The sequence below is a fragment of the Vombatus ursinus genome, unplaced genomic scaffold (genome assembly GCF_900497805.2).
Source record: "Vombatus ursinus unplaced genomic scaffold, bare-nosed wombat genome assembly UNPS02014786.1, whole genome shotgun sequence".
NCBI classification, from domain to species: Eukaryota; Metazoa; Chordata; class Mammalia; order Diprotodontia; family Vombatidae; genus Vombatus; species Vombatus ursinus.
Window position 1 is genome coordinate 2,272,037 of NW_020954564.1, and position 14,644 is coordinate 2,286,680.

General features: G+C 40.1%; 1 protein-coding gene across 1 annotated transcript; it reads left to right on the plus strand.

Annotated features, from left to right (window-relative positions):
• The first annotated feature begins 1,169 nt into the window (after nt 1-1,169).
• Nucleotides 1,170-9,698, plus strand: LOC114047088 (V-type proton ATPase subunit G 1). Its single transcript, XM_027867800.1, has 3 exons — nt 1,170-1,339; nt 5,636-5,736; nt 6,931-9,698. Exons 1-3 carry the CDS (start codon nt 1,258-1,260, stop codon nt 7,102-7,104), a joined length of 357 nt encoding a protein of 118 aa, XP_027723601.1. The 5' UTR covers nt 1,170-1,257; the 3' UTR covers nt 7,105-9,698.
• The last annotated feature ends 4,946 nt before the right edge of the window (nt 9,699-14,644 follow it).

The following is a 14,644-nucleotide window of genomic DNA, read 5'->3' on the forward strand; positions in this document are numbered from 1 at the left end:
GACATCGTCAGGATTGTATTTGAGTAAATGAAATCTTTGGAAATTGACTCATGATACATGCACTAAGGGAACCAGGGTATTTAGGGAAATGCTTTAGCACTCTGAGTGAAGTGAAAAGAACACTGGACTCAGAGTTAGGAAATCTGAGTTTTAGTCCCGGTTCTTCTGATAATGCTTGAGGACCTTGGGCAAGTTACTTCTCTATGTGCCTCAATAGTGTTGCAAGGCAAAGAACATGGGAACTGGGATGCAACATATGCCACGTGTTAACACATAACATGAACACCGATAAAGAAGTACCAAGTAATTTGGGAGCATTGGGGAGAGCACTGGAGCTTGGGAACTTAAGGCCTTCCAGCTCTAAATCCATGAACCTATTCCCTTCCTCATTTCTAAAAGGTGACTGGATAATGAAGGATAGAGAATATTACCCTCTTCAAGGCAGAGGGTAGACTGTTGTGTAGTACGTTATCAGATGTGATCACTTCTATATCTACTGGATATTTTTCCTTAATTATTTTTCTTTGTTCTAAGTCCCCCCACCAGTACTGCCATGAACCCTTCCCTTCTTTGCAGAGGTGAAGGATTATATGAGGAACATTAGATACATTGTTAACTGCCCCTCCCCCCTTTTAAATTCTTTCTTACAAAGGATTATATATACTGTCAGATTCTATTGCTTGTGAATTGCTTTTTTCCCCTCTCTTTAAAAAAAATTGTTACAAGGGGTGGTTCACTGGCTAGGGTAGTAAGGAAGGAAAAAATGATTCACAAACGAAGATCAGTAATGCAAAATCAAAAGATAATAATAATTTCAAAGATAGGAAAAAATGACTGATGTAGAGACAAAAGGCATGAATAAATTTTTTTTTTTTAAGGGCTGGGTTGGTTTAGGACTCCAGAGTCCCCTCCCAGCTCCTGCGGGTTGTGATTCCACCAGGGAACCTCTCCAAGGTTGTCAAGGGAGATGGGGGCGGGGTATGTCAGAGAGGAAGAGAAGTTCTTGCGCATGTCCAGAAGAGCCCAAGGCCGGGAGGGGGGGAGAGAGGAGGGATCTTTTTTCTTCCCCGACCCAACAGCCAATCATTTGACCCTAGCTGAGAATGGGCGGGGCGTGATCGCTGGACGCACGGCGCGTCATCGCTGGCACTCACGTGGCCTGACCGTGGGGCGGGGCAGGTCAGCTGACTTTTGGTGAAGAAGGAGTGAAGGAAGAAGGTTTGGGACCTGTCGAGGCCTAGCGTTGTTGGAGTCGCCATGGCCAGCCAGTCTCAGGGTATCCAGCAGCTGCTGCAGGCGGAGAAGCGCGCCGCCGAGAAGGTTTCTGAGGCCCGCAAACGTGAGCGGCGGCGCCGGCGGCACCTGGGGCGCGGGGGATTGTGGGGCCTGAGGGGTGACGGGGAGGATTGGGTAGGAATTAAGTTAATTCCCGATCGGAGTTCGTTGTGGCTCAGGGTCGGTGTGTGGGGAGGTCTTGGGGCGACTTGGATCGGGGGGCTCGAGGCTGGAGGGATATGGGGGAGCTTGGGGTCAGAGCTGCAGCGAAGGCCCCTTTTCGCCCCCAGGTCTTGTGGAGTGATAACCTCCCCCCACTCCCTTGCCCGTCATTATCGCCCTTTGGCTGGCCTGGGAACGGGGTAGGGCGGGTCCGAGGTGAAGGCTGATCCGTGGAGGGGGAGAAGAGCCGAGAAACTGGCTTAGGGAGGGACCTCTATACTGGGAAGCTGGGTGCCTTCGCGGAAGTAAATTCAACTTCTCTCCACCTCTCCAGGTTCATTTCAAACTTTCCTCCTTCAGGCACTGGACGTTCTTGCTTTCTTAACCCGAGAAACCACTTACTTTTCCCCACTGTCGGTCCTGCCCACTCCTCCCTCACCCCTCCCGGGGGGTCCCTGGAATGTAGTCTTTGACCCTTCCTGAAGCCTTGTCTACCTCGGCTCACTTTTTTTTCTGTGACATTTTGGATTTCTGCTTTGGCTTTATTACCATTCTACCTTCTATTCTACTTAAGTGTGTATATACTACTCCCCTTTTAGCTTGTAAGGTCTTTTAGGGTAAAGATTTTAATCTTTGTATTTCAGAGGGTCTTGAACATAGTAAGCCAGTCACTTATGAAACACTTATTGTACGATGAGTTCTGAGCATGCAAAGATAAAAGTGAAAAAATCTCTGCCCTAATGGAGCTTACATTCTAATGGGAGGAGACATATATGTATAACTATATACAGAATACATGCAGAGTAAATACAAGATAGTTTTGAGGATTTTGAGCATTAACATCTGGGAGGACCAGAAAAGGCTTTCTGTAGAAGGTGATGCTAGAGCTTTCTGATTTAAATCGGGGACTGAGTGCATTCTAGGAGTTGGGGGACAGCTAATGGAAAGGTGCATAGACCAGAGATTTCAGCATGCTTACAAGCAAATGGGCTCTTTTTAAAGGCATGGTGTCAAATAGTGTTGGATTTTGAGGACTTTCAGGAAGACCTGGGTTCAAATCCTTCCAGGAACACTTATTTATCTGTGTGATCATGTTCAAATTATTTAACCATTCTGAGCCTATGCTTCCCCTTCAGTAAAGTATAAGGATTATAATGTCAGTGGTACCCAGAGTTTTTGAAAGACTCAAAAGTAGGAAAAGTGCTTTCCAAACTTTAAAACTCTATGTAATTATCTTTAATTTTCTTTGAATAATTTTGGGAGAGGAAGAATCCAGAAGTCTGAATTAAATCATGGAGTCTTTGTGCTTGACTTTAAGCAGAAACAATTACCACTGTTCTACCCATTGTTGAATGGTAGAATTCTGGTTTCTGGTCCCTAACTACTTGTAGTTCAGAATTGCTTGGGAGTGTGCAATGGTGGAATAATATAAAGGAGGAATAGTTGTTAGAGGGCAGATTTGCTCCCTAACTCATTCTTTAGACCAGGGATGGGAAACCTGCAGCCTTGAGGCCACCTGTGGCCTTCTAGGCTTTGGGTGTGGCCTTTTGACTGAGTCCAAGTTTTACAGAACAAATCCTTTTATTAAGGGGATTTGTTCTGTGAAGTTTGGATTCAGTCAAAGGGCGGAACTTGAGGACCTAGAGGGCCACATGTGGCCTTGAGACTGACTGCAGGTTCTCCACCCCAGCTTTAGGCCTAAAATCACTCTCCACACTCAATCCTAGAATTACTGGATCGTTTAGCTATGGGTTGAAAACTAAATACCTGCTAATTGTTGTCCCTTTGCTGGTGTTTGGTCATTGTGGAGTGCTGAGATTTCTTTTCATCTTAGCCCCTGAACTTTACCCATTCAGTAAACACGCTGAGGGTCCACAGAGGCTTTCTGATATACTGAAAAAGAATGGCAACTTTTCCCAAAGATCTTATGGATTTTTAATGGAAGAGGTAAGAAATTCAAATAACTAATAAAAGTGGAGCGTGAGTTCATTAGTGCATCAGAGCATCAGAAAGGTGTTGTTATTGCTCAGTCATGTCCAACTTCATGGCCCCACTTGGGTTTTTCTTGGCAAAGATACTGAAGTGATTTGCCATTTCCTTCGCCAGTTCATTTGACAGATGAGGAAACTCAGGCAAATAGGCTTAAGTGATTTGCCCAGGATCACACAACTAGTAAGTGTCTGAAGCTAGATTTAAACTCAGGAAAAAAGTCTTTTTGTTTTGACACCTAGCTGCCCATTGGAAAGGTACAGAGGGATAAATTAAAGATTGCTATTCCAGAGCAAGAGGTAAGAGATAGTATTTAAGCTGGCCTGTGGAGGATTTTCATGATTAGGAAATGGGGACATTAAGGAATTGGCTCAGGCCTGTTTCAGAGACCAGTGTATATATAGTCCATTGGGCTCAAATGGAAATGTAGATTGGGGCTAGATTGTGGGAGGCATTGTTACTGGGCTAAAGGGATTTGTATTTGGTAACTTTGAGAGTGGAATCCATTCAGAAGTTTGAGTTGGAGTTGGGGTGCTTAAATCTGTACTTTAGGCATATTACTCTGGCAGCAGTATTGGGATGGATTGAGGATGAGAAAGCCATTTAAAAAAGATGTTTATGATGACCTATATGATGGATAATGAGGGCCTGAACTCTGTTGGGAATGGAGAGGAAGGGATAGTGAGAAGAGGCATTGATGAAGTGGAATAGACAGAACTTGAGTGACCAGATGGGTGTGGCCTGTTAAGGGAGAAAGGCTATAATGACTTAAGGTTTTAAGCCAGAATGACTAAGAAGAGAATGATCGTGCCAGTAACTGAAGTGGGGAAATCAACTGAGGAGGAGGGGCTGAGGTTTTTGTTGTTGTTTTGTGATACCTAGAGATAGGCAAAGGGAGAAGACTTGAGAATTTCATAGATAAACTGGAAGGAGCTAGGGACTGAAAAGCTAAGGCAGTTGAGGAGGGCCCACCACAAGTTAAAAAGCAAACCAGGAAACAAAGAAGTGAAAACTTGGAGACAAAAGAATTGTGCCAAAGAAAAACAATGGGCAAAGAAACACAGAAAGATGAGAGAGAAACAGTAACTGTGTTAGTGTCTGAAACATATAGGGACCCCAGAAATAAAGGAGAGACAGGTTGGTAAAGGTTAGAAGAGACTCAAGGACTCCCAAGGGAAAGGACAACTGTGGTCTTCAGAGACAGGAGATCAATGATGCTTTGCCGAGTTCAAGCCCTGGTTCCCACCTTGAGCTTGATTTCCTGGTTCCCAGCTGACAACTTAGTGTCATTGAATAAAACAATATAAAAACACAGGTTAAGAAAAAAACAGTATTTTACCTCTTGGGCTCTTTTATTGCTTCTGGAAAATGGTTACAGGCCAAGACTTTCTCTCTTCTTTTTACTTCTAGCTCCAGTATTACCTTAGGGTTTATTTCAGGCTTGAAAATAAGTGCTGTTCCACATAGGCTTCTCATAATAGAAAGTTAGGCCTAAGGAAAATTGTTTTTCTTTGTAATCATTTGATTTTTCTAGATGTATCTGGAGATTAATTTGGGGATGTGTTCCTGTAGACAATATTGATATCTTCTTAGTTTATGCCATACTAGCAGTTGGTAATGATTTAATGTAGTTCTCCACCTATTGAAAAATTGAATAGAATTAGTGCAGATAATCATGTTGATTGCCTCATCTTCGGTGTGGTTTGGAAAAGACCTTTGGAAGGCAAGTACCCAACTTATGAAATTAAGTCTGATGTAATCATTCTTGGTGATAGAATGGTTGGATGATAGAGTTGGAGAAGAAGTGCTGGTGACCTTTCTGAAAGGGTTAGGTACATAACCTTTCCTAGGAATGTAACCTAATGTCTGTCCCCTTGAAAGATCAGCCAGGCCAGGCTCTAATTGTATGTTTTTCATCTCCCTGAGAGGCAGCATGTTAGAGTAGATAAGAGATTAGAATTGGAGTCAGGAAGATCTCAGTTCAGGTACTGCCTCAGATACTAGCATTGTTTTTCCTGGGTAGAGCTGGACTTGAAGACTTCCGAGGTTTCTTGCAGCACTGAATCTCTGATTCTTCCCTTTGGTCCTTTCATACCCCAGGGTCTTATCCTTGCACTTTTTGCTTCCTGATAAAAATCAACAAAATATTTCAAAATCTCCTTTCTATCTTATAATGTCTTTCTGATGCAACTCTTCCCTTTGAAAACAGGAAAGAACCGGAGGCTGAAGCAAGCAAAAGAAGAAGCTCAGGCTGAGATTGAGCAGTACCGACTGCAGAGGGAGAAAGAGTTTAAAGCCAAAGAAGCTGCGGTTGGTTCTCATTTGTTGTTGATCTTGCTCCCTTAGCCATCTGATGTGGAGACCATACTAATGTCCTTCCGTTTGGAAGGATGCTTGCCTCTGCCTGGTGGACACACCAGTGAAAGTTAGCTGAGCTTAGTCAGCTTCAGAATCCATTGTTTTAAGCCATAACCATATGCAAGCTTAGTTCGGGAGGTGATAACATCACTGGAACTGAACAGGTTAAAGATGAAGATTTATGAAGTGTATGAATGAAAAATGCTTTATACTACTCACAAACTTAAAAGAATTCCCTCCTTTTAAAAGTGTTGGCACTAAAATTTGAAAGCATGACTTTTTTTCACTTCAGATTCAAGATACTATAATATTGGATTCTGGAATGTTTTCCTTAGTTACATGAAGGCTTTATTGCTGATACCTTTTCTGTAGGACACGTGATAAGTCTGTGATCCATCAGTCCTCCAACTCCCACACCACTTGGCCTTGTGACTAATATATATTTTGGTATTGCTGGCGTTATTGGTATGGTTGAACTTAGGATTTTTTCTTGTGTGGAAAATATGTACCCTTAACAGTGTTGTAAACTATCAGCCTAATTAGCATCCCCATACTATGTTCATGGACATTTTTATTCTTTCATTTAACATTGAGTATATCAAGCTGTCGGAAGCATGGTTGTCCTATATAGGAATCATTCTTGTCCCCCAGAAGTTGGTCATTAAGTTCATATAAAGTTGATGCGTAATTGATGTTGCTAGGATTATGATTTATATCTGGGACCTTACTTATTAGGATGATGTTTTGAAATTGTCACAAAGTGAGAGGGATCTTTTTGTCATTGGCTGGATTGAGGTGTGTAACTGGAAAGATAGTCACATCTTTTTATTATTTCTTGAATATTTTCATGTAGAATAAGAAGGCTTAACTGTAGAAACTGAAACCTCTTACCATACAGGTTTATCATTGCTATGTGTATTTTTTGGTGCATTCGTATTTTAGACATCCCAAGCTCCCCTGGTATCTGATACTAAGGTATTAAGCTGGAAGCATTACTGTTTGTAGAAGGAAAGCGTTTGTTAAAAATGCTTATTGCTGAATTATTTATATTATTGGTGAAATTGGGTTTCTCTTTAGACTAAGCAACATACTTTTTAGATACTTTTCCTATAATCTTGACATTTGTTCTCTGTCCCTCCCCACTAGGCTCTTGGTAGCCATGGCAGTTGCAGCTCTGAAATAGAGAAGGAAACTTTGGAGAAGATGACTGTCCTCCAGAATCACTTCGAGAAGAACAGGGAGGAAGTCCTGGAAAACCTGTTGGCTTTTGTGTGTGACATCCATCCAGAAATACATGAAAACTACCGTATAAATGGATAGGATAAAAGAAATAAGCTCATATTCGATAGCTAGGTTGGCAGTTCAATTGCCCTTACTGTAGAATGTGAAGCTTTAGCCATGCTGCAATTACATTCTTGTATAAATATTTTAAATTATTTCTGTATAGTATTTGGTATGGTACTTCAATCTTTTTGGAGCCTAGAGAATCTAGCTTCATACAGACTGAAAGCTCATCCTAAGAGTGAATATTCTTATCTCTTATTTCATACTAACTCATTTAGTGAGTACAGCTTTTTTTGTGCCTTTTAGTTGGTAAGCTGGAGAATGCTACACTGCTTCCTAAATGGTTTTAGTGCTGAAGAAAATTCCTTAAAGAAAGGAGTTAACAATTGTATATAGTTCTATGTAGCATTCTCTAGGGCTTTATTATTGTAAACATCAGTGAAGCATTGGGAAGTAATGGGCATCCTTAAAATAGCCCTGTCTAGATGGGTTTTCGCATAATAATGTTGCTGATATAGCCATTTGGGATTCTTTGAGTTACTCTTGGTGGAACAGAACCAGCTGACAGAACTCAGGTGCTTATGAATACCTTGTTACTTCTAGTACAGGGATAGTCACTTGAAAGAAAAGACTATTTAACATAAGCGTTCCTTAGCTTGTATCTTTCCCTTTGGCTCATGCTTTTTAAATAAATAGTCCAAAAAAGCCAGTTGCTCTAAACATGTTGCTTTGGAAGTTAATAGTCCCCAGAGCCTTTAGAAAATGTGCATTGTGGGCACTGTAAGGGGAGGAAGAAGAGTAATTTCTCCGAACACTTAAGTAGCACATGTTAATCTATTGGCCTTTTCTCAGGGGTCCCCTACATTACCGACTTTTGATGTCTCGCTTACTTTGCAGAGTGGTTTCTAGTGTCCTTGATGTTTAAAGCCTAACAGCTTCATGCCATTTACAGGCATGGAAATGTATTATGTACAGATAGCTAAAGTCAATCCAATATTTATTGAGCTTCCACTATGCTTAGCATTGCCTTGGGTACAGTGAGGCAGGCACTAAGGTTATAGGTACTAAAGGAGAAGATGCCAGCCAATCCTCAAGTAATCCTTAGTCTGCTCTTTTGCTGTTGCTAAGCTTTTTCATAGAGGGAGAATGCACTGGAATTCATTGGGCTTTCTTAAGGAAAACCTCATTTCAGTGTTGACCCATCCTCCTCCTGCTAGGGGAAGGCTGTTACATTAGAAGCATCTTCTATTACATTAGTAGCAACTTCACAAATCTCAGGGGTTTTAGAAGTGTCACTGGTGCAACTTTAAACTTGGGACCTCCGAATTTATGACTTGATAACTGTAGATCTGCCTTTAACATTTATTTTCTAGTTCCCCTGGAGAGAATTCAACTGGATAACCCCTTCCAACTTTGTGATTCGCTAGAAAGGGTCACGCTGTCTTTAATGAGTGTTGTATAGGTAGGCCCCTGAATCATTTGAAAGTAGTTGTACTGTAGTTTGGCCAATAGGATAAGGATGGGGGCTGGACCTCTTGTTCTTACTAATATAGGGAATTCCCGGTGAAGAAACTCATACAAATGCAGGTCTGCATTTGTCTTAAGTCTGTTTGCCAATAGTCCCGTCCCCCTCCCAGTATTAGGCCTGTGAGAATTGTTTGACCTGTGGAATTTGCATTGGCCCTTTTCAGATTTCTACCTGTTGCCATTTAATAACTTTTACTTCTCCCCATCTTACTTAAAGACTGATTTTTCTTAAGATACCCCAGAAAAAGAAATGTAAAGGAAAGGCATCATATTCAATCTCTTTAGGATCTGCTGACTGCCGTAATTCTGTACCTCTTTTTCCTTTGTTCTTTAGCAGACTACAGTTAACTTACCTTTCCACAAGATTGTTTCAAATAAATATTGACACAAAAAAAATCAGAATGAACACTCATTTACTCCTGCCTCTTCCAAACCTTCGCCACCCTGATTTCACCTGTATCTCACTTGTCATGTCTTAAATGCTTCAAATATAATAGAGAAAACCTTTGATCCTAAGTGGAAATATTCAGGGAACAGGTTAATCATCTTCAGGGTCTAAATCCTCTTCTGAATGTCATGGTTAGCTATATTTCCCAATATCATAAGTTCCAATCCAGCTGTACAGCAGGGAAACTGCCTTGTTCTACCCAGGACAGGAAAGCTTATCTATTATAAACTTTTTACTCAACTTTGGCTGGGTACAAGGACTATACTGGGGTTTATGCTTTACTTCTCCACACCCATCCCAATCCTGCTTTTATATTGGGTGGAGGTCATAACACCCTTCTGGTTAGATTAATCTGCATTTTATATATGTACATCAGTGATGTACATTGACATGGATGAGCTGACTGTTAATAGCATTCACATTTATGTGGCACTTGTTTTGAAATCTTGTTGTGTAGGCAATGCAATTGTTAGTATTCCCAGTTGAGGGAATCATGGCTCGGAAATGGTGATGGGGGAGGGGAGTTAATGCTTTGCAACAATCTAATTTTAATAGTGGTTACTATACTTTTGACTAACCATTCTTTTTGTATGGTGCCTGACATCTGTGCAGAAATAGTAGAAGTAAATGATTAATAAATGCTTTTTGAACCTGTGCCTAGTTTTTGTTTTTTTGGAGGGGGAGGAGGTTATCAAGGTATATGCTTGAATAATAGGGAAAAGTTTTTATATATATATATATAGATAGATATAGATATAGATATGTTTCTGTGTCAGGTAAGGGCAATATGTAGCTCAAGGTATTTCTTAAACTATATATTGTATTCCATTGACAAGAATTGATGTGTCCTCAGTTCACAAGTAGAAGCTTTGTTCTCTTCAGTTCAGGCAAGATGCCAAGGATAGTTAGGGAGCTAGTTATATGTACTTGGGCAAGTCATTTCATCTGTCTGATAGTTTCTTCATTAAAAAAAGAGGGTTGAGCTGGATGACCCTTAAGGGCTTTCTCATTTCAGATGTCCTGGTATTCTTGAGTAGCTTGGGAAGAAGCAGTTGGTTTGGCTTGGTAGAGAAAGGGAAAACCAGAGGAGCTTAAATCCCAGAATGGCTGCATGGGAAGTAAAATCAACCTAGTGGGAACTTTCAGACATGATTCCAGAGCTGAAGGGACCTTTAAAGATCAGTCTGAGGGCAGGCTGACTGTCAAGGAATGTGGAGCTAGGAAGAGTACTACAAAGCAAATGCCATGCTAAGTAAAAAGAGTTTTCGTTGAATTTGTGGGAGGAAAAATATTTGGGTAAAGGCTGGGAGAGTGACTGCTCTGGGAGGGGCTGTTCAATGGGTCAAAATGAATTGGAAAGTTAAAAGTACTGAGCTGCTTGTTGCAGCAGGCGTTGTGAACCAAGTGATGAGATTTTGTACCTCAAATTTTTTTGCCATTTTTATGTCACCATTGTTAAAATTTTTTCAAGGAAGTTTTTTTTTAATTGATTTGGCCTCTCCCAATTGTGCAAATTAAAACAAAATTCCCCAATATGTATCTACATACTCTGGCAAAAAAAAAATCCACATTAATCATTTCTAAAAGTGTATGTCTCTACATTATTAAGTACATTTCTTTGTCAGGAGGTAAGTGGTATGTTTCATCTTCATTTATTTAGGGAGTTGTGGTCAAAAATTTAAAGACTATTTGGTGGATAAGCACCAGATGATGACTATCTAGCCTTAAGCAGGCTATTCAGTGAGTAGCACTGTCATTGCCATTAGGCCTAAATCAGCCTTTCCAGATTGATAGAACTTGCCAGAGTTGAAGAACCCATGGTCACTTCCATGCCAGGAAGAATGAAGAATTAAAAGTAGTACTTGAGCAGAGATCTAGGATCAAAGGAAGCATGAAAGACATTGGGAATGAAGATAGAGTAGAAGTGGGCACAAGTACAGTACTAGGGTTGCAGCTTTGGGAATAGAAAATGTGGATGTTTTTGGTGGAATTAACAGGTAATTGATTGGACGTGAGAGGTGAGGGAGAGGCAATTTAACTCCCAGCTTATAAATATAGGAGACTGGGTGAAGGGGGTGCTATTGACAATTGGCAGGGGAAAGTTTTTGGGAAAAGATAAGCTCAGTTTTAAGTTTTAAAATTGAGGTACTAGTGGGGCATCCTGGCGGAAAGGTAGGCAATTGCAAGATACCTAACATACGCATATACATATATATACACATACACATATAGTATATATACACATGTATATGTATATTTTTAAAAACATTTTAAAATTATTCAACAATTATTTTCTTCTTTCCTTCCCCCCACCCCCCAAAAATAATTGGGGGGGGGAAACTGTTAACTTAAGCCTAATCAAAAGCATGTCCAAAAATTTTATGTCTGTAATTTTGTCTCAAGACCACCTCTTGTCAGGAAGTGAGTAATATGTTTCATCCTGAGTCGTTTGGAATATACCCACTACTTTTTTGCATGCCAAATCCAAATTCAACATACCATAGGAATACTATTTCAGATGCTATTTATTCTAACTTGAAGTTGGAGAACCTGGATTTGACATTACATTCCTTGCTGTATAATTTTGCGCAAGGCACTTAACCTCCCATAGCCTCACCAGACAATGAAGATAGTATTTGTAGCTAGAATTTCTACCATGCTATAAGGTTTGCAAAGCACTTTACAGGTGTTATCTCATTAAAGACCTATACAGCTTGGTGCAGTGGAAGGAGCTTGGGATTTGGAGTTACTGAATCTTAGGTCAACTGCTGGTTCTCTTAGTATTTATGGGACTGTGGGCATGTCATTTTTCTTGGAGTTAATGGTCTTCGAGGACCCTACTTGTTCTAAATCTATGATCTTAGGATGTAATTTTTGTTGCTGAGAAAAAAAACTCAAAACAGTTGCTTCTATAAATTTGGAAACCCTTGCTTCTCAAGCCTGGTAACTCCAGTGAAATTAAAAGATTTTTTTCAAGTGTATGTCACTTAAGGCAAATGGGCACTTGGAAAATACAAAAATAGCCCGTGCTCTCAAAGTAGCTTATAGACGGCAGATGAAATACATGCAAATGATATTCAGGATAGAATGTGGTAAGTGCCTTGAAGTTCAACAGAGTAGTTGGAAAGGGAAGGAACAAATACTAGTTGGGAAATTGGGGAAGACTGACAATACCTGAGCTGGGCCCAGGTAAAAGGAAAAGAAGGTTTTCAGCAGTTGGAGACATGGAAGCAGTCCATTCCAGGTATGGGACAGGGCTCCACACAAATCCAACCAATGATATCCTACAGTTCTTCATAGGATCTCTTTTTTTTGGGGGGGGGTGGTTTGAGGCAATTGGGTTAAGTAACTCTGGGTCACACAGCTAGTGAGTATCACAAGTCTGAGGCTGGATTTGAACTCAAGTCCTCCTGACTCCAGGACTGGTGCTCTCGCCACTGCGCCACCTCGCTGCCCCTCATAGAGTCTCTTTGAAGGAGGAAAGTAAGGACTGCACTATCGTTACATGCCAAAGTCTCAGCTTCTTCCCATGTTCCTTGAATAATCTTCCCTTGACCCACCCCATATGCCCCAAGTGCTAGACAAAAACCAGAAAATGAAACCTGGGTTGAACTAAAGCCTTTTTAAGTTTTTCAAAATGACAGAAATTATGTGAATTCAATCCATTAGAAGGAAAAATCTCTAGCCTTAAAAAGTACAATTTCTAAAGAAATAAAACAAGCATTAGTTTTCAAGATCCCATTATACAGCAGTCCCCAAAGTCTTAGTGCAGTTTTAAGTTTTAGCGCCTTTAGAAGTACAAATGCTACAAACTTACAAAAGAAATCATTTCAAAGTTTAATTATTTAAATTTCTTTTACACTTATTTGGTTTTCTGAATTTTGAGTAATAAATATTTAATTTTAACTTTAACAAGATGGGGCAACTTACCATTATGCATTGAGTATGTGATAGTTTCATGAATATTGATTGATCACCTTGATCACCTGGTCTATCTCCACTGAACTTTTTCTTGTGATGTCTTGTCAAAACTATTACACATGCATCAAAGCCTCATAATCTATCTTTGGATGATCTTAAGGCTAGAATTACATTCAAACCCTTTTGTCACTGAGCAGCAGCTAATGAAAACTTTGACAAAATTTGCAAATCGACTAGAAACACTGGTTAGCACAAGAGGGCAGTTATGTTTAATTTTAATAAGTAACACCAACATTTTGTAATACCAACATTTTAAAAATTGTAAATAATTAACCATTCAAATGATTTTTATAAGTTTTTAGCATTTACACTTCTTAATTTATTAAAAGCTGAAAACTACACTAAGACCTTTGTATTAGTCCTAAGTCATACAAGACCTTGTATTAGTCATTATTGTATTAAATATACTTATACTGAAAACATCCATTTTGGCTGATAGAAGCACCGTTTCCTAAGTTTTGTATGCTATATTTTAAACCTTTCTGTTTAATGGAAACTGGCATATTCAAGGGTACTTTTTTTTTCTTTTCCCGTGAGCTGACCTCACTTATCTTCAGTGGCTTTAAAATCTTGGAAGGCAGCTGGTTAGAAGAATTTGACAAAGCCTTGTTGAATGATTTGGTTGGTGGTTGTGTGGATGGGAAACCTGTAAGACACTGGCATGTTTATGCTGGCAGCAGCTACTTTAGCTTAAAAAAACTGTCAACAACCAGGGCTCCAGTTCTGAGTTGTTAGAAGTCAGAACCAGAGCTCCAGGGCCCTCTATGTTTTGTTTTTGTTTTGGGGGGTGAGGGAATGCTTGCTGGGGACAAGTTAACCTAAGGAAGGGCAGTATGAGCTGATTTTAGGGCATTCTTTGGAAGGGCGCCTCATTGTTTGTTATTGTTTTCTGGGGTTTTTAAAGTAAAAATATAGAATAATATAAATACTTAGTTAAAAATCATTTGACTACAGTATTAGGATCAACTATTCAGCTTTTTTTTTTTTAAATGTGTGAAACTGATAGGCCTGGAATCTTAATAAGATTTTTTCACTCTAGTGAAGGTAAGAGAATCCATTCCTTATAATCACTTCTCAGAATGTATCAGCTACTGTCCTCAGGGCCCTGACAATTTGAGAATAAAGTTCATGTAGGCTTGGGGCCTATCTTTTACTGTTTTTGCTCAATCATGACCCCATGGACCATGGCACACCAGGCCCTTCTATCCTCCACTATCTCTTGAAGTCTGTCCAAGCTTGTGTTCATTGGGCCTATCTGCTGAAGTTATTAACTAGTTTTCCGGTAATAGTGGCTGCTTACACTTTGAAACCAGACTTTGGATCTTTGCACAAAAGTCACTTTACAGAAGCCTGTGAAGTAGGAGAAGCCCTATCAACTGACTGGGTTTTGGACCAAGCTAGAATGATAAAATTTCTCAGCTGGAAGGGATCTTTACCAAGGCCAACCCTTTCATCTTACAGATGAGGGAACTAATCAATCAGCAGATTTAGTCTCCTAGATCACACAGACATCACATGCCATCACTTCCCTGCTTCTCCACACCCTCCCCCACCCTCCTTCACTCAATGGGAAGTAACATAATTACCTAAAAAGTTCGTATTGAGTGACTGTTTCATAGT